Source organism: Notolabrus celidotus, chromosome 1 (genome assembly GCF_009762535.1).
Source record: "Notolabrus celidotus isolate fNotCel1 chromosome 1, fNotCel1.pri, whole genome shotgun sequence".
NCBI classification, from domain to species: domain Eukaryota; kingdom Metazoa; phylum Chordata; class Actinopteri; order Labriformes; family Labridae; genus Notolabrus; species Notolabrus celidotus.
Window position 1 is genome coordinate 14,605,013 of NC_048272.1, and position 19,586 is coordinate 14,624,598.

Below are 19,586 nucleotides of genomic sequence, written 5' to 3' on the forward strand. Positions count from 1 at the left end.
TCAACCCTGTTACATATTTAATTTGTAGAGGGCTTGATAAATGGGGGTCGGGGACCTAGGATGAATACTGCAGAAGACAACCACATAAAGTACTCCAGACTTAAAAGTACCTGTGTGCACTCCAGGCCCTCACTTTCATAGCAAAACTCAGTGTGCAGCCTCAAGCCGGGGAGTTAGTCTCTCTTTTCTATCAGAGAACCTTGAATCACACGTGTTTTATTCATTCTCTTACCTATTATTATTATCCCCATGAGCTGTAAATTATAAATACACTAAAAGCACAACAATTAATGAGTAAAATATCATACTGGAGTGGATGTATGTTTCTGCATAGTTAAAGTTGCACTGATTACCATCCCTTCAGTCTTTCCAGCAGAACTACAAATCCCATACACATGTCATGTTACCTAAAATATCATGCTCTTCATACATGGAATTTTTTTGCCCATTTTGACAATGTTACTGTTGGAGGCTTCCATAAGATCAGTTCTCTGCATACACATCTAAAATATTAGTGTTTGCCTTAAGTGATAGAAACTTCCCTATGTTGCCCATCTAGTAATATACTGGAATGTTTGTGTTTGAGTTTACTGCTAACCTAAGTAGTGGCACAGATTTTACCCTGTCCCTTACTTCAACAAGTAAAAAAACAAAGTACATGCAACTGATGTAAGTACCATCCAGACAATGGATTAAATAAATGGGCCACCTTGATCTAACCTAGATGTTTCATGTTGAGTAAACAAACACTCTGGCTTTCACTGTTGATGCATTTGTTGGGATGCACTTAAGACCCGAAAGTAACATATTTGTTTTAAGACCATGCTATTTTTTCCTTTTCAGTACACTGTAGTTAAACTACTGCAGCGTCTTCCTGCTACCTGCTGTCATCATGCTTGAAGGTAACAACACCACTAAACTTTTAAATGACACATAACACTTAAAAACAATCTCCCAGATGGCTTAGTTGACAAATCTAAAGTAGTATGCACTTTGTTTCAAACTGAATTCAAATATCACCAAGTACTCTGAGTTTGAGCTCCCACCTACAAGCTAAGCATTTACACAAATACAACTAAGTCAACAAATGTTTACACTTGTGACTCACATTTTAGAATTAGCAGATTGATTCCCCAGGGAAAAATTGCAATGCAGTTGCTCATATTGCTTTACTTAATATGGACAAAAAAATTGCTTTGAAATGCAAACTAATGGGTATTTTAACCTATGATTACAAATGTGGTTAATCCTGAATAAAAGAAAATAATCAAATGACAGCCCTAGTTTATAGACAAATAAGTGGTTGGTTGTAGTGTGTATGGTTGAAGGAATATAGCTCAAAATATCAATCAAGATTCCAATACTTTTTGGTGGGCATTGCACAGAACACATAAACTGTGTCCACCAAACATTCGTACTCTTGGGACTTCTTCTCTGTAATCTTAACCTCTTTTTTTTTTATCTCATTCTTTTTTCCATTTCTGATGTTACAGCACATCAACCCAAAAACCTGATAAAAACGACTTCAGTGAAAACTAGTTCTTTGGTTTAACCTGCTTCTTCTCTACCTATTTTCTTTTTTTATTTAACCTTTATTTAACCAGGTAAAACCCATTGAGATCAGGATCTCTTTCACGAGGGTGACCTGGCCAAGAGGTCAGCAGCACATGACACAAAACAGTCACACGAAAATGACAGCACAAATTAAAACGTACAATTTATAAATACATAGTGTTTTACAGTATGAATAAGAGGTGTGGAAGCTGTAACAAAACCACAAACAATAATTTAAGGTTTAAAACACAGGCACTGTTCAGTGCTCTCACGCTGTCTGTCCCTCAGGATAGAACGGAAGGCTCCAAGAGTCATAAGTTCAGAGAGTTTCAATGTAGCCTGTAGAGCATTCCATGCCATAGGGGCAGCAAAGCTGAAAGCTCTTTTTCCGAATTCAGTCCTTACCCGAGGAACAGATAAAACAAGAGTAGTGTTGGAACACAGGGTATAGGAACTGATTTTTCTCTGCACTAAAGCTCACAAATATTGAGGAATCAAGCCTAAAAGAGCCTTATAGATTAATATATTTTTAAACGTTCTACTTCTACTTGTGAGTGCTGTTCCACTTTATGGTTATTATTTTTTTTTTAAGTTATGTTTGGGGAAATTTTCCTATATTGGATAGGAAAGCTGGAGACAGACAGGAAATAAGGGGAGTAGAGAGTGGGAGAAGACATGCAGCAAATGGTAGAGGTATGGAGTCGAGCCTGCAACCGCTGCAACGAGGACTATAGCCTCTGTATATGGGGCGCGCGGTTAGACCGCTTGGCCAACAGCACCCCCCTTCTTTCATTTTCAATACATCTGTTGGGTTTTTGTTAACAGTCAACTTAAAAAAATGTCAGTGTCATTTAGTTTATAAAGTGTTAGAAAAAAGGGGAAAAAATCTCAGCTTTACACTTCTTTCAATACCATGTCAGTCCAAGGACCATCCAAAGTACTGATACATTCAGATTATGATAAAATCCAAAGTAAAATTCAGATTAGTGGCATCACTACACTACCCCCCACACTTAAATCATACTGTTGTTATAATCCAAGGAAAAACCCTAGCAGTCCAGGGTCCCAGTCTCAGTTTGTCTTGCAACAAAAACTGTGCAGGAATTTTTCACCAACAATAACTTCAAAACTGAGAAAGTGACATATTGTGAGCAGATTGGAAGCCCTTACTTCTACTCAGACTTGTTATCTGAGTGCACAGATTGTTGTGACAGACAATGCATGCACTAAAAAATCAACAACACACAAGATAAATAGCTCTGCTGTCATCTGAAGGAGTGCTCCTCCGTGAGCCTACTATCAATCTGTCTCCTGGCACTGATCGGCCAGATCAGTCAGCAGTTAGACTGCCAGGGAGAAACTGTGAGATGTTTTAATCCTCATAAAAGAGTCCAAGCTAACCAATAGATTGGTGTCTGCGGAGGGAATTTATGAGCTCCCTCCGACCCAGAAGGATATTGGATCAAATTGGGATTTCACTCAGTGGATGTGAAGGTGAGATGGAGCCAAGATGGCAAACAGACAAGCAAGTTTGAGCATCAAATATTTGTTGAATCAGGCAAACACATGACTGAGGCAAACAAAATCCATCCGTCCATGTCTTTTCTGCACCTAAAACAATTATCAACCCTCTTTTGATACACTCAGAGTGCAGAATGAGTGTTAGCTTTATAACCTCACTGACTTCTCTGAGCAAATAACCACCCTGTTCATACAAAGACAAGGTCAAACAAGAGCCGCGGAGTTCCAGTTGGCTGACTCTGCAAAGATGGGAAGACTCAAGGGCGAACTTGAAGACCATCTGTTCAGCTGGAGCCTCTTCAACATCATCTTCATCATCATGCCCTCTGACCAGAATGTGTAATGCGCTGTCAGAGAAAGAGCGGTACCCTTGCAACTTTGGCTTCTTTTCAGATGGTCCTTTTGTCTGCCAACTCCTCCTTACATGCCTTATTCTCTCCTCCTTATTCTCTAAAATGAGTGAGAGAGGACTTTATCTTTTATCATTTGAAGGAAAATAATTGGCTTTTCGTATCTCTGTCGGGGACAGAAAGCAAATCCTCATAGCATTGTACCTCTACAGAAACACATTTGGAGGCTGGAAAACTAAATTGATCATTTTCTAATGTATAAGCACTTCAGAAAATCCAGCACTAATAACAGAAATGTAGCGTCTAAAGCTCTAAATCATTTACATAAACCAAAACACACACAACTCACTCAGCTGTGAATAACTTTAGTGTTAGGGATTACAAGTTTTAGACAAGATTTAGAAAATCTGCATGTAAAAAAAACGAACTGAGCTGCCGTGTGGTACAAGAGGAACATTATGCAGAGTTTTTAGGTGAAGGCCATGGTTAAGGACAAGTGTGCTCCCCAGGTACCACAACTTCAACTTGAGTAACTAAAAACTACAGACAGCTTGTTGTACATTTTAATGATTCAAAGACGAGAGCTGGCTGCACTCATTCCTCATATTCAAAGAGGCCATTCTCTTACATCATACTAAGGTGGGAGGCTCAAAGCTCTTACAATGCATCATCACTAAGTACTGGGTTTAAGGCTATATGTATATGGAATCTGAGAATTATTGTATTTTGGGACCCTTATGTTTGAGTATCAACAGAAGAGACAAGAAACTGATAATCTGAGAGCTAAAGATATGACAGCAGGGGCGTGTCTAGATTGTTTTTTAACTGGGGTGGCCCATGGGTCAATGACATATACAGGGGTGGCCAGGGTATCTGTGCACACATAAACAAATCAATAGCATTTACCTTCTCTTCACTATTCACAACTATCATTAAGTTTCATGCAGTTGTCATATTCATGTGTGTAATTTTTTCAATTAAGCAAAAAAAGAAAAACCATAGCAGAGTTGCCTTACACACATCTTCTTGACTTAATTTTAAAGGCTCAAAAGAGGATGTTTTTCCAAAGTTACATCTAAAGGCTCTAAAAAAAGGAAAATATACTGCATTTAATTACAAAGAAATTTTCAAATTATTCCGGCCTCCGACAAGATGAAAAGCCAATCATGACTAAGGATATTGCAGTGGATTTTCAAGGGTGCCCAGTGCAACTTCTGGCAACCCCTCTGGATACACCCCTGCATGACAGGTCCCCAAAAGTGAAACCAAATGACTTAGAGCTCTCTCCACTGACTGGCTGCAGTATGGGTCAAAAAATGCAGCTACCCCATATTAACAGATGGGATATGGGTCACACAATAGAATAAGCTATGACAGATGTCAAATGAATTGCTTTTAAAAACGTGGTTTATGGGAATGTCAAGAGGTAACATAACAAAGACTAAACAAACACTCGCAAACATCAACGTTAGCATTCAGCCACTTCCTCCCGATGGTAGCTAGGATTTGGCTAAATGCAGTCAGCTGTTGTCAGACAATGATCAAATAGTAGTTTTGAAATAAAGATTGTCTGATGGCCCTCTGGAACAACATACAGTAACAGCTATAACAGTGTATGAGCTTCCCTCCTTGAGCATGACATCAGGAAAAATGGATCCCATGTGAATATGAATTGTTTATACCTGACAGTACACTGCAAAGGAACTTTAGAGCTGCATTTAATTTAGTAAATCAAGCCCAACAACATAACATAAGACAACACTGTGTTTTGATGCTTACCAGAGATAGCATGACTAATGGTCCCTCCTCATGCCTTTGTCTCCTCTCACAGAGTCATTTTTGGAAGGCATCCTACATTTAGGGTGCCAAAGAGACAGACAGCAGCCCTGCTCAGAAGTGACACTCTTGATAATCTGTTTGATGGACTAATGATGAACTGGCAGGCTCGTCTATTTACTTTGACAGTTCTGGGTTAAATTTCTCCCTAAGGAAAGAAGGTGACCGCAATGAACGCACAAGCTGGCCCTCTTTATGTTTTACTTCTTGAGTTAATTCCAGACGAGGATAATGACAGAGCAAAACCAAAGTAGAGCCCCTATTTGGTGGCTGGTAAGTCTGTTAATTTGTTACTCTCCAGATTTTTGTTAACTGCTGGGTTAAAAGCAGAGGCTGACCTTTTACTTTCCACTTAGTTTTAAAAAGGAACCATAATTGATGACTATTAGCACTCAAAACAACATGTTCATGCATGTTAATAAATGGGAAGAAGCCAAGGATCAACTTGCAATAAGAGCAAAACAGACAAAGTTTAAAACGGAGAGGCTGAGGCAGGGTACCTCTATTACACACTGATCTGTAAGAATTCATTTTTATTTACAGATTCAACATAAAAATGTAGAATCTGGGCCGCTATTGGCCAAGCAGTTAAAGCATGTGTCCTATATACAGAGTTTATAGACCTGGTCACAGCTGTCCCTGGTTTAACACTCATCTGGACCATTTGCTGCATGTCATCCCCCACTCTCTGCTCCCCATGATTCCTGTCTCTCTTCAGCTGTCCTATTAATAAAGGCAAAATATAACTTTAAAACTGTAGAATCTCTACATGCAGGACTAGACTTTGGTACTAGAGAGTGTTCCTGGGGATTCTGGTTTGGCCTAGTGGTCAAATCCTGTGCCTCGTGCAGAGGCCTCAGTCCTTGAGGCGGGCAACCTGTTGCCCTTTGCTGCAGGTCATTCCACACTCTCTCTCAAGCTTTCTACTCTATCCACAGTCCTATCCTCCAAAGAAAGACATTATAAGCCATGAAATAAACTTAAAACAAAAAAGATTCGGTGTATGCAGAAAACACAGTATGTATGGAGAGCAAAAGCAGGTGGAGCACTTTCTGCTGCAATGATAACCAGGCTACCATCAGCTGTAATCTGACAACAACTGATAAATCTATGTCAACAGATATCTGCATGAAAGTTGTTGTCTTCAATTCTGGAGGATAGATCTGCCAAAACATGCATTTTCTGTTATCTGGAGGTGCCAATCTCCCTTTGGTTTGGATAAGAACATATGGCCACTTCTCTAGATGATAACTAGACCGTTGGAGCACACAGAAAAGAAAGTCTTGGGTGGATATAACTTATTGCTAACCACTGGCTGCACCAGAATACCCTTAAAAGTTCACCATCAGGCTATGCCGCTGTCAGATAATAGCCGATGGAATCCAAGATGATACATATTATTCCTATTTTTCTTTTTATCCAAATATACATGTTGCAAAAAACACCTTGAGGTCATGAAGTCAAATAAATCCAAAATGACAACATTTTTACAACAGTACAAATTGCAAACTTAGTGAATATATTTGCTTCTGAGTATTATCTTCAGTGAAAACACAGCTGTACAGCCCCTTTAAATACTAATCTGACTTACATTAATAAAACCCAAACAGCAACCCTGTTTTGAATCCCAACCAGATCATCCAGGCATGGTGGAGCCAGATGGTACTGACAGAGGGCTGGCCAGCAGGTAGGAGGATTATGTGTTTGTTGTTGTAATATTCATACCTGTAAGCCTCGCCTGAATTCCAACAGATGCATCCTACCTTCTTACACAACACAAGCATTACTTTTGCTACATTTCAGGAGGGATGAAAGGTTGAGAGGGGACAATGACAACACAACACTTGTTGCTAAGCATGACATCCTTGTTCAGTCAAGCATCCTTCTGCAGACATGTTTATCATTTATGATGTGCTACTCAGCTGTATTATTCATCTCTCTGTGCTTGTACCAGTGTGCTGCTCTGCACTGATTGTTATTTTAGAGTGGAGTATCTTAAGTTTGGGGTCAGGACCCAATGTGAGGACGCAAGAAAGAACAAAGACTGGGAAAACGTGTTATTTTTAGAATATTGCAGATATATCTCTTATACTGAAATGAAAGTAATCCAGAAATAAATCAGTGTTGCTCTATTAAAATCTGTGAGCATTAAACTATCATTGACTTTCATTGGCTCTATGTGTTCCTCTTACAGTTACATTAAAGCTGCTGCAGCATCCATTTTCCAAAGAGATTCCCAACCTGAATGCCAGCTGATGCCTTTAGATCAATTAATTATTCATACATGGCCTACTGACATACAAAGAGCACACATGGGTGCTTTAAGTAGATCAGGGATTCTAAAAACATACCGAAAATGTTATGATCACGATGTATGAAGCATTGCTGGCTTTATCTTTCTGACGATATAAAAATATTCCTGAGAGTTATCAGGGAATAAGAATTAGTTTTCTTTTGAATAATGCAACAGTAATTAATTCTCGACAGCAAAAGCAAGGCCAGGAACACACATCGCATCAAATCAGTCCATGGAAAGGAGTCTGGCATATTTCAGCCCTGCCTGTTGACACTAGGTCGTAAGAGTAGGTAAATAATGGCTGGGCACAGCTGTGAGAGCAGCCTGAGGAGCTACTGGGCCACAACCAACTCTGGAAGGGAAAAGTGGAGCACGATGCTGTCCAGGCAGTGACAGCAGAGCTGGTGAGTGCATTACTTTTACCAATACATTTACTACATAGTGACTCTAACCAGAAGCGGTAGTGTTAAAAGCAGAAAAAAGTTGAAGACAGAAATGTAGAAACTGTAATATGAGTTTGTCCTGCAAGGAGGCTGATAAGAATTCATTGCCATGGAGGTGATATAGACAGTAGAAGTGGAGGGACAGTGTTTAAGCTGTATTAATCATTTTTGAATCAACAACAGTTAAAAAGCATTTTTAAATCAATAATATCATCTTTAAATTGATATTTTGTTTATGTTTTAGCTGGTAGCTGGGTTAGAAGTGAGGTCATGTATTGTGAGCAGGTGGTAATGCAAATAAGAATCCAGACAGTGCGAGACAAAACTGCTAACCCTGTTGGAATTCCAATCTGCATAATCACCTGCTCACTATACATTATCCCTCACATGTTTAAAGCACTGCTCTTTCATCTTTGAGCGATATACAAACACAGGAACTCAGGATCTGCGGGTAAACAATGTTGGATCAGGGAGTGCGGCTAAGTTGGCAGTTAGCAGAAGCTAGTTACGTATTGCTCTGGTCAGTGGTGGTATGCCAGTTTAACAAGACTCAGCCTACTAATGACTATATCTCCATTTTCAAGATGAAACAAAAAACATTTTACGAGATGCTATTGGTCATCGGTCTGTGTTTGTTTACATCCGGGTAGTAGAACATTATAGTATCATGGCTGAGTAGTTAACTGGAGCTACAGCCCAGGTTAGTGGTGGGTGGCTGGGCTACAGTTTAGACACAACATGAGATCATCATTTCAGGCCTATGATTACAAAAATATGAATGCTTCATTTTACTAACTTGTAATTCTGATGATGACAAACCAACGACTATGATTCATCGATTAGTCAACTAAAAGCACACATCCTTAGATGCCTCTATAAAGCTATGAATGGCTACAAGATTTTTATTGTGCAATAACTTACCTTATCTATTTATCAGATAGAAGTGTGCATAGTGTGTATACATCCGTAATAGTTGCCATATTTTATTTTATTTTTACTTTATTTTATTTTATTTTATTATATTATATTTTACCCTTGTCATTGCTATTATTATTGTTATTATATTTTTTAACTATGTTAGTACATTGTTGTATTCCCCTGTCCCATGTTGTAAGCTGCTGTAAACAAAAGAATTTCCCCCAACAGGGGACAAATAAAGTAGATCTTATCTTATCTTAAGATACAAAAGGTTACACGCACAGAGGAAATTGTATACTTTTAACAAAGTATTGTACTTCTAAAGATGTAGCCGCAGAGAAAGAAGAAGAAAACACAGAAAAACTCATCAATCCGGTCTTGGTGTGCTGGTGATAGGGTATCATAACAAGATACAGCTATTTCATTTTTCACTGAGGCAATTTATCTGCACAGCTGTTTCATTTGAAAACAATAAACCGCCAGTGTGTGTTGAACACTGCAGAGAACATCCTCAGAACACTAGAGGAAAGGGCACAGACTAACAGTGTGATATCCTCCTTCAAATAAAAAAGCACCAAACATTGCTGCACAGGAAATTCCATTGTAACAGCAAAAAACAAGAAGCTATAAATCATCCTTTAGATCCAGCCAAAAGTAATATGCATCAATCGCTCTTTAATACAGAAGCAGAAAACTACTTAGGAGTTTCAAGGTGAGAAAAACGTTACCAAAGAAAGTCTCAGGCTGGTTGAGTGTTTATTCTTCCTCACAGCAGGACACAGATGGTGTGAGAGTGGCCTTTCCTCCTTCATGGTTATTAAAAGGAATCAGAATAGTCTAAACAAAGAGCTAAAAGTAAACAAGACATACATGATCAAGACACAAAGTCCTGTAAAGTAGGACACAAAGTAGGCCGCAGTCTTTATCTCTCAAAAGGTTAGTCCCTCTGCAGACGCTCCTCGGTGGTTTATAAATTCCCTTGAACACATTGCAGCTTCAAAACAACCAAACAGTCTTGTTTTCATGGTAAATAATACAAACCACTGCACTATATACTTAAACCATTTCACATTCTGGTATTCTTAGCATCCATGTTCTACTTAGAAGTGTTCCACCAGGCCATCTGTGAAGAAATCTGGGATATAAGCTGCTGTTTAGCTGCCATATCCTGATATAAGCCTGAATGCTTCGTATCATATCTCTGCCATTCCCCACTCATTAGCTGTCCGGAGAACACTGCGTTTTTTCCCACCTCGTTGGAGCAGATGTTAGAAGAAGCGAGGTTCATTAAAATCTTGCACACCGGTTCTCATTCTGAAGGAAGCCTGAGTGAGAAAAGAAGGAATCTCCCAGTCTCATTTTAAGGAGAGCGTAGCTTTAAAGAAAAAGAGACACACTTGTAACCCTTCGCATTAAGCTCCTCGACACTAAGTAAAGATTTAAAAACATGGTCGCTCACCTGTGACTATTTCCTCACTTAGGTTCTGACACCAGCTGGCATTGCATAAGACTACTCATTACCCTCAGAATGTCAGACATGTTTAACAGTCTGTCTTGAACTATTAAAAGTGTGTAGTTGAGATAAAATCTTCAAGGACGGAGAACTTGAAGTGAGTCAATAAAAGTACCTTGCACATCTCGCAGCATTAGCATTCATTCGGAGTTGTGGTCCATTTGACGAATGCATGTCCAGCATTAACTCTCCTTTTAGCTCAAGTCTGAGCTCCACTATTTTCAGAGTGATACATCCAGCCATTTGCTATTAAATTCTTCAATGTTTTCAGTCATTGATTTTGTTGGTCTGCTGTTTTATGCTGGGCAGGTTGCAAACAGATGGACAAACAAACAGGCAAAGACACAATGGGCTTCCCAAACCCTCCTCATTATGCACAAGCGTCAAAATCGAAGAGTACACTTCAGACATACTGTATGAGAAAAGATCTGATGTGTGATTACATTCTTCAGTATTGCATTAACACTGCAGTTCAATAAATAATCAAATATTCAAGATTGCACATAAGCTGTAATTCATAGTTTCTATTCTAGTGGCATGCAGTGTTGTGATTCACACATACTATACGGGGTTATTCTGTTTAAAATACATCTGTTGTGATAATATTAATGCTTAGTTATACATACATTTACACAGTTAGGGGCGTGGCTGAGTTACAGATAGGTTGGCGCATTGCAGCTGCTTGTCAGAGGTGGTAAAGGCCAGGTCCATCTCTTTACCTGTTTCTAGGCTGATCAAAAGTTGGGTTGAGTCAGCATTTCCAACATGACGGCTGTCATTGTTGGGCCTTCATAATGTCTCTTCAGAAACCAATGAGTGACAGAGACTGCATCCATGTTTTATACGGTCTGTTTCAATTACTTTTTTTTTTTTTTCGACTGAGTTGGTAAGAAGGAATTTAAGAGTTACAGATAGCTAGCTTAAGCGTCTTTTTATCTAATAAAAATGGTGTAAAATATATACTCTGTCAAAGGCTTAAATATTGTATATTGGTTAAAAGAAATGATTCCTCTTTTTTTGTATTTATTGCAAAAAAGTTCAAACCTTTGTGATGTGTTTATTGCAAACACTGGCAGTGTGACAACAATGAAATTACGAATAATTGTGCAGCTATTATTTTGGTCTTTGGTCATTTTATGTCTGTTTATGGTAATTTTGGGTTTCTATTGGTTTATTTTACATCTCGTTGTCCATTATACATCTTTTAGTCATTGTTTTACATTTATTTGCTGTCATTTTGTGGTTCTTTCCAATAACTTTGATATTCTTGAAATGTTTCTTTTTCCTTTTTGGTCATGTTGTGTAAATTTGTGGTAATCTGAATACCCTTTGGGATTTTTTGTGTATTTTTCGTACCTATTTATGGCCATTTTATGTCTCTTGTTTGTGTTTAACATTTCTTTATAGTCTTTCAATGTTTCTCTGTTATTGTTCTGAAGTTATCTAGAGTGTCTTTTTGTGTTACTTTGTGGTGATTTGTATATCATTTAGACTTCTTGTGTATTTGGTAGTTCTGTCTCTCTTCCTGGTAATTTCATTTCTCCTCTTGAGTTATTTTGTGTCTGTTTGTGGACACTTTGTGTGTCTCCTCAGTCATTTTCTGTGTGTTATTTCCCTTTAATGACATTTTGAGTCACTTATATATTTTCTATTTTACTTCCAAGAAATGTTAGAAGTCTTACAGAAACCTGCATGTTCATTGTGCTAAAGGAGAAAAAGATAGGTGTGATTAGCACGCATGTTTAGCATGACCGCCCCGGTGAATTAACCGTGGTATTCTGGCTCATAATTAATAAAAAAATTTTAATATTAAAGCAAACATTAGGAGGACCTGATAGTTGAAACTAAAGAGCAGCATGCAAACAGATCCAACTGTATGACAAATGAACATAAAGTATGTGTTTATAAAGACCTGTCGATCCAACTGAAAGGTTCAGAAGATCAATACACGGACCTTGAGTTGGGATTGTTTGTTATAATTGTCCCTTGTTTCCTAGTGTTTCAGTTAATCGATAAAGAGAACTTTTTTCCCTTTGCTAGATTTTCACTTTCAACAACAGACTTTAGTTTTAAACAGTGTTTTTTTTTTTAATCATGTAACACATTTTACGCCTTAAGCCCTCATCTTTATGTTGTTTTAGTCTCAGGGGTGTTCATTACTGAAAGATAAAGCACAGCGCTGTATTGTCTTAGCGTTTTTCTTGAATATTAACACCTCCTTCCCTCCCCCCACCTTCCTCTCTCCATAACTGCTTCAGTGATGACAGTCATCTTAGCCGAGCTCATTACCATAAAAATCTCACAGTGAATGTATTTGGCTGGAAGCCACAGAACAATTCATCACGTCCAAGGCTCCTCATGGTGAAGGTTAAGAGCTGTTGAGAAGTAATTGCTGTTCAGAGGCTTGGTGATTGCAGCTGCTGTATATGCGACAACTTCCTGCCGTTGCCCACTCCGTTTTGATTTGCTTTGGCTCCTTATTTCATGGGTTTGTTAGAGAGAAATAAATATATTTTTGGGCAGTGCAGTCTGAGCGGTAGCACCAGCAGAGTTATTATTAAATATTATTTAAATCTTATGCGTGGTAAAGCAATACTCCTTAAGAAATATGTGATGTGTCAAGCTGATATTGCACTCGGAAAGAACATCTTTGTGAAGACACTGTGGTGAGATGAAGCAATAGATTTGTTTACGGCAAAATATCATTCATCATGATTGACCATTACTAAGCCTCTTTAGGATCCAGGTCTTTATTGATTCCACCACCAGAACTTTATTTTATTTTGTGGAAAGACAACAAAGCTTTTCTTTCATTTTCTTCAGTTTATTTTTGAGCTTTTTATGCTTTCATTGAGCGAGGACAGTGGATAGAGTGGAAACTAGAGGAGAGAGCTGGAAATGACATGGTAAGAGACTGCAGGTTAGAATTGAACCATTTCATTTATTTTCATCTCAGAGTTATTTCACTGACCCAACCTTGAACACGTCATAATGTATATTAAAGGAATATTTCAGCTTTTTTGAAGTGGGGTTGTATGACAATTATGTCACTAGTAATTGCACTAGCCATAATGGATGCCGCTCAACTCGGCCCCTTTAAAGAGGAACTCCAGTGAGAAACAGGATGCAAGCTGGGCTACAGTTTTCAGCAGACGGGGTCAGTTGTGTCGGCAAATACTGCTAAATAAATTGACTTCTGGTGGAAATGGCCATTGTGAAGTGCCGAAAGTATCCCAAGTAGAGCGTACATCTAAACCGAGATGAGTGCATGGGTCGGAGTCTTTCAGAATTGGCTAAATTACGTAGCAGAACAGACCCGTCTGCAGAAACCTATAGCCTAGCTCGCGTGTTATTTCTCCCTGCAGTTTCTCTTTAAAGGGGCTGAGCTGACTGGCATCTGTAGTGGCAAGTACAACTACCAGTGACGTAAAACTCATACAACCCCACTTCAGAAATCATGAAATATCCCTTTAATGGTAACTTAGCTTTTATCCAGTAGATTTCAACCCAGATTCCAACGCTGGATTAGTCTTCCTAATTAACAGGTCTTGCTCCAGAGTTCGGCCCCTATTGTGCTTACCCTGGCTGCTTTGAGTGCAGGAGGCAGATGGCTGTCCAGCAGCAGTTGACAAAGATTGTTCAACCTGAAGACAATCGAAGGTACCACATTTTGATTCAACTTGATGCACAATGCTTCTTTATGGTTTCGCCCCTTACTTCTTATCATTTGCTTTGATAATGAGATGAAGAAGTTTTGTAGCCAAACTTTAAAGCTTGTTGCATGTTCAGCCATCCTCTCAATGAACTTATACCACCAGAATTCTTCTTTGAGTAGCTTAATCTATGTTGGCTGGCAATTCAATTTTATTTTCAAACTTTGAGACAATGAAAGTATTTTCGTCCACCAGTGATTTGATGTAAATGATGTGACTCATCTTGAGATATAATGAGAGGTTACAGTACCCACTAGACCCGATGCAGGATTGATAAGCCTATACTGTTACAGCAATATATTTCAACAATTGCTCCTAATTTTTCCACAACTAAAAGGAATAAGAGAACCGATAGTTTATCAAATGGAATTAATAATACTATTTTTTCCCCTAATTAATTATGTATGATTTACTGTGATCATAATCCTATTATAAACCAAATGAGCGGAGAAGTCGTGGTTGAAGAAAACACAAGTGTTTCTCATATTTGAACAGATCTTTTGGTAAAATTGCCCTCCAACTACTTTAAATTATCGTTTGTGTTTGCTCTCTTTAATTGCTTCAATGAAACAGAATCAATCTGTTTGATTAGATCTTTTTATATTTCTCTTTGTGGCACGCCCTCCATCTGGTTGACTGTGGGCGTCCCTCTAGTGTGCTTCTAGAGATATGGATTAATTGATGATTTTGTCAGCTGCTTGGCTGGTATAGGGTGTGTTAGCACCTGAGGATGAAGAACAGTTGGGGGACCATGCCCTGTTTGTTGCTTTTTTACTGCAAGAAACTATGAATGTTTTTAGTTCTTAGACTGCTGTTTAGTCCAGAGTAGGTACTCTCTCAGGAGACTTGAAAGTTAAGATAGCTGGGTCTCAATTCAGGGCATACAAAATTCGTAACCTGCTCAGGTCCAGCTAAATAAAAGCGGTCTGGTCTATGGAGGACTTTCCGTACATGTCACCAGGTGTTCCCGCCCTAACATTGGCATCACATACTGCAGCCTCAGCCCCAGCTTGAGTTGGCTAGCTGGCTACTGTGTAATTCTAAACAGAGAAATTATCTTTGGGGACCAAACTGGTTATTTTCCTAAATGTAAACATGTTTCATTCTTCTGTAAAGCTTCAATATGGGGTCGGACCAAGCTGCACCCTCCCAAATTTGGGAGTGCAAAAAACTGCAGTTCCTAGGGGGTGGACATATGAGGCAGCCAATTAACATCTATGCTACAATGTCAAATTTATTTATTTTGAAGTTATATTTTTGGGCTTTTACACCTTTATTTGTAAAAGAGAGGACAGTGGAAAGGGTAGTAAAACAGGAGAGAGTGGGGGAATGACATGCGGGGAAAGAGGCCACTGGCTGGAGTCAAACCTGGGCAGCTCACTATATGGGCATGCAACTTCATCATTTGGCTAAATCTGTGACCTAAAATGACAATTTTTACAGCAAAATTCAAGTTTGACCAATTCATAGTCTGGTCCAAAAAAAAAGGTAAAGGCTTTGGTCTGTATAGCTGCAAAGGTGGATCCTGTAAACTAGTAGCTTATTTATTTATTCTTTGTCACTGTATGGGGAATTTATCTCTTCTATAGCTTATCCGTTTTTGTTATATGAAGGCTAAGAGTTATGGATAGATTTGCAAACTTTGGAGAAGAATCTCTCGGAGGATCATGAACGCAGAGTGCAAATGAACAGCCCTGACATAAGTCTGATATTCTACCACACAACCCTATTAACCAATTCAGCACCCAAACCCACCGTTCTGAAAAGCCCTTACATCTGCTTAGAACTGTTGGCTTAAAAAATTAGCCAAACAAGTGATTGTTCAGAGCGTCTTTAAAGGGACTTTTGAGGATGTGTTACCCCAAGAATATTGAGAGATGCAAAATACACTGAGCTGTTCTGACATACACAGGAAAAGTCAATCTAAAACGATGACAATCTTCAGATAAAGTTGTCAGCCGCACAGAGTAGGAGATAAAGGATTTCTGTCTGAACTCAACAGTAACGGTATTACTCCATGATGCAATGCTTCCACATACAAAAGCAATGTGGCTCTTCATTTTAAGAAAACTGACATTCTTTGAGTTGCACCACACATACTGCATAACCTCATGAGAGGAACAAGCTCAGTCACACTTCTAGGGACTTGTTAAAATCTGGAGGTGAAGTCAAGACAATCGCTCACATAAATTCGACGAGACAGCTGGAGAAGAAGCAGGCTCAACGGAGAAAAGTAATTTGATCGCAACACAATTCCGAGAATGAATTTTACAGCGTGGACCGATGATTTATAGCAGGGTGAAAGTAACAAAGGGACACAATTGTGACTTCAACCAAACCATTTGTTTCTATTGTTTGATTGCTAAACCTGCAGAACCCTTTTTGTCTTTTGTACAAGAAGAGCCATCTATAAGCGTTATAAGGTTTGTCAATCTGTACAAGAAAGTCCAAATTGAATCTTGAAGCTGTCTTTCAACAATATCAGTGATGAATAATAAAATTTTTCCTGGGTCCCCTGGGAATTTTCATATGAAAGATGAAAGAGGACACTAATGATTTTTTCTTTTTCCTTTCTTTATCTAATTATTTTTGAGCTCCAACCTTTTCTCAGAATTCTAAGATTAAAGTCAGCCCGGTCCAGCCCCCTGCAACCCCGAACGGTATAAGCAGTAAAGATAATGGATGGATGTTCAGACCAATGAGGAAGTGGTATGTATCCTCTTGGATTAGAGTACTGACAAATACATTTGAGGATAGATATCTGACTTCAGAGAAAATATAGATTTGTTTAAAGTCTGAGCAAAGAAGTTCAGACCTCAAAGAGGGGGGAATTATGCTCATTGTCAGGCTTTATTTTGGCCCTTTGATAGCTTTGTGGTAGCGCTGCATGATTTAAAAAATGTTTTAAAAAGATTTATTTAATTGGGGTGTGTGAAAATCCCTTATTTCAGCCTCAGCCTGAAACATTTCATTTCAGCTGCTTTAAAGCATTCTGGAAAACAGCACTCTGGAAGCCTCCTCCACTGTTGCCATACTAGAGTGGAAACTGTGGAGAATTCCACAAAGTTGTTGTCACTGAGTTAACCGTCTTTTCTCTATTTACAATAACAAATTATGGAATATGATGGTTTTGGACTCCAAATCTGACCCAGAAATTTAAGAAAGGGACAAAAAAACAACAACAACAACAACAACAACAACAAAAAGACAAGGGTTACGTTTATTATGCTCTCTAAGGAGATTTATCAATTGTTGATGTAAGGATTTGAGCTAATCTCAATCCGCTCTTGTGTAATTCCCATGTGACTTTAAATAGTTCAGGGCAGCGTGCAGTCTCATCCTGGGATAACTATGACACACATCTACCTCACTTTTTGAAACTTTGCCCATGTTTAGTACTGACAGCCAACATTTTAACTTCATATTTATTTTGTAAAATATGAAAAAAAAAATCATAATGCCACCTCTTAAAAAAAAAAAAGAGTGGCCCTAATCCTCTTTGGTATTGTCAAAGAATGGCACATGACATTAAATATTCCAGTATGGTATCCACATTAAAAAATATATACAGTATATTGGCACTAATAATATTGGTAAAAAGCTATGAATGCATACGTCAGTCACCGTGATATTCTGGTTGATTGGTTCATAGACGTGATTTTCTTATTTCAAGTATTACATTCCATTTAGAGAAAAAGGAGCCTTGAAACAGAGATTTTTTTTTGAACAATAACTCGCTACCACTGCAAACTGCAAAATTCCTCATGCAGTGTTCTGTTGACTGAAACGACACTAAGAAGTAGCAGGATAAGTACATTTTGTTCAAAGCATGATTTCCACAGCCAAAACTGGCATCCTAATTGTTTTCATAGTTATCGTTCACATTGCTAACCTTCCACCAAATCAGTTCTGGTTCAGAAAACAAAAACATGGCCTAAAGTTGACACTTAAGGCTTCAAAAGGGGTGGGCACGAAGGCTGTCTAACATCAGTCTGGTTCTGCTCAGTGTTTATGCCTGTTAAAAGAAGTTTTTCCTTGTCGCTGTAACTTGCTAAATGCTGCAAAGTGCCCTGCTCATGGTGGATTAAGATGATATAAGACTGAGTCTTATCCTGTCTTGATGTTGGGTCTTTGTTAATAGTATAACAGAGTATGGCTCAGACCTGCTATGTTTGTAAAAGCGTCTTAAGATAACGTTTGTTGTGATTTGGTGCTATATAAATAAAGATTGCTTGATTGAAAACAGTAGTGACTGAGTCCACTTCATTAGAGCAGTCTGCGATCAGAAGTGGGTTTGACTTTTTGACAGCCAAAGATTGTCTCTCATGATTGATGATATTAGTTGGGGGAAAGCCAATAACTGCAAAAGGTAAAAGATGCCATTCCCCATGCTTACCCTAATTTACGTACAAAATCTAAGATGTGGTGCACATGATGAATAGCACAAAGTGTGTGAATGCTGAAATACAGCCGTGTATTTCCACAAACACAGGTGCACTCGTGTATGCACTCTGAGAATAAAGTATACCCTGATACTCCCCGAAATGTAAGGTTACCTCATTTTCACTACCCAATAAAGCCCTAACATCAGTGATTCACTGTAGGAAAAGATGGCTCAGCCTGCATTAACATGACTCACATTAATTTGTAAATAACACTAAGTCATCTGTGTCGACACTGACGGAGAGGTGATTTATTTTGTGGGACATGTTCTTTCAGTCGTAGCTATAATCCAGGATCTCAGCATCCTTTTAATTGGGCAGAGGAAGTTGTTGAAGCATGAAAAGGAAAGGAGCTTCGCTTCAAGACGCATTCATGCAAATCCTTTACTTCCCCGCCCAGATTGTCTGAGGCACAATAACAAGTACAACAAAATGGGGAAAGAATAAGCATAAATTGTGACACATTATTCATCATGTTATGTTCTGTTTACTCACCGTTTTTGTCGGCACGGCGGAAAATCTGGAAATGAAAAGAGGAGGGAGGAGATAGTTATTACCTCAAGACAGGCACCAGTGAGAGGATGTTTGAAATATGCAGGTGCAGATTATGAAGATTAATGGAAATCTGTCAAAGCACAGAAGGATGTTTGACTTCTGCTGCAGTAAGTTCAATCATGCCATCGAATTTTAGCTTGTTGACAGATACTGCCACACTCGGAGTCATGTACGGTTAAATGCCATCTGACGGCATGTGTCAGCATGGATGTAGGTTCCATAATAATCACTTATGTAGTAAAGACTCATTTCAGAAGATTCATATGGTCACTGCACTACAAAAAAGGCTAATCATGCAGGTGCTTCAGTCATACATCTGCTTTTATTGATGATATAAGACAAATGTAATTATTGTTATGTGGATGTGCAGAATGATTAAAACGTTATTGTTCAAAGTTTTGGAGTCTATTATTTTTTAAGTACATCTGAAGCCAAGGTAACAACT

General features: G+C 38.6%; 1 protein-coding gene across 2 annotated transcripts in view; it reads right to left on the reverse strand.

Moving 5' to 3' along the window:
* The window catches only part of necab3 (N-terminal EF-hand calcium binding protein 3), a 77,075-nt gene that overhangs the window by 44,415 nt on the left and 13,074 nt on the right, over positions 1 to 19,586 (reverse strand). For both annotated transcript variants that reach the window (XM_034695233.1, XM_034695225.1), the window contains exon 3: positions 19,082 to 19,106. In XM_034695233.1, coding sequence (XP_034551124.1) covers positions 19,082 to 19,106 — 25 coding nt within the window. The remainder of the gene's footprint in view (positions 1 to 19,081; positions 19,107 to 19,586) is intronic.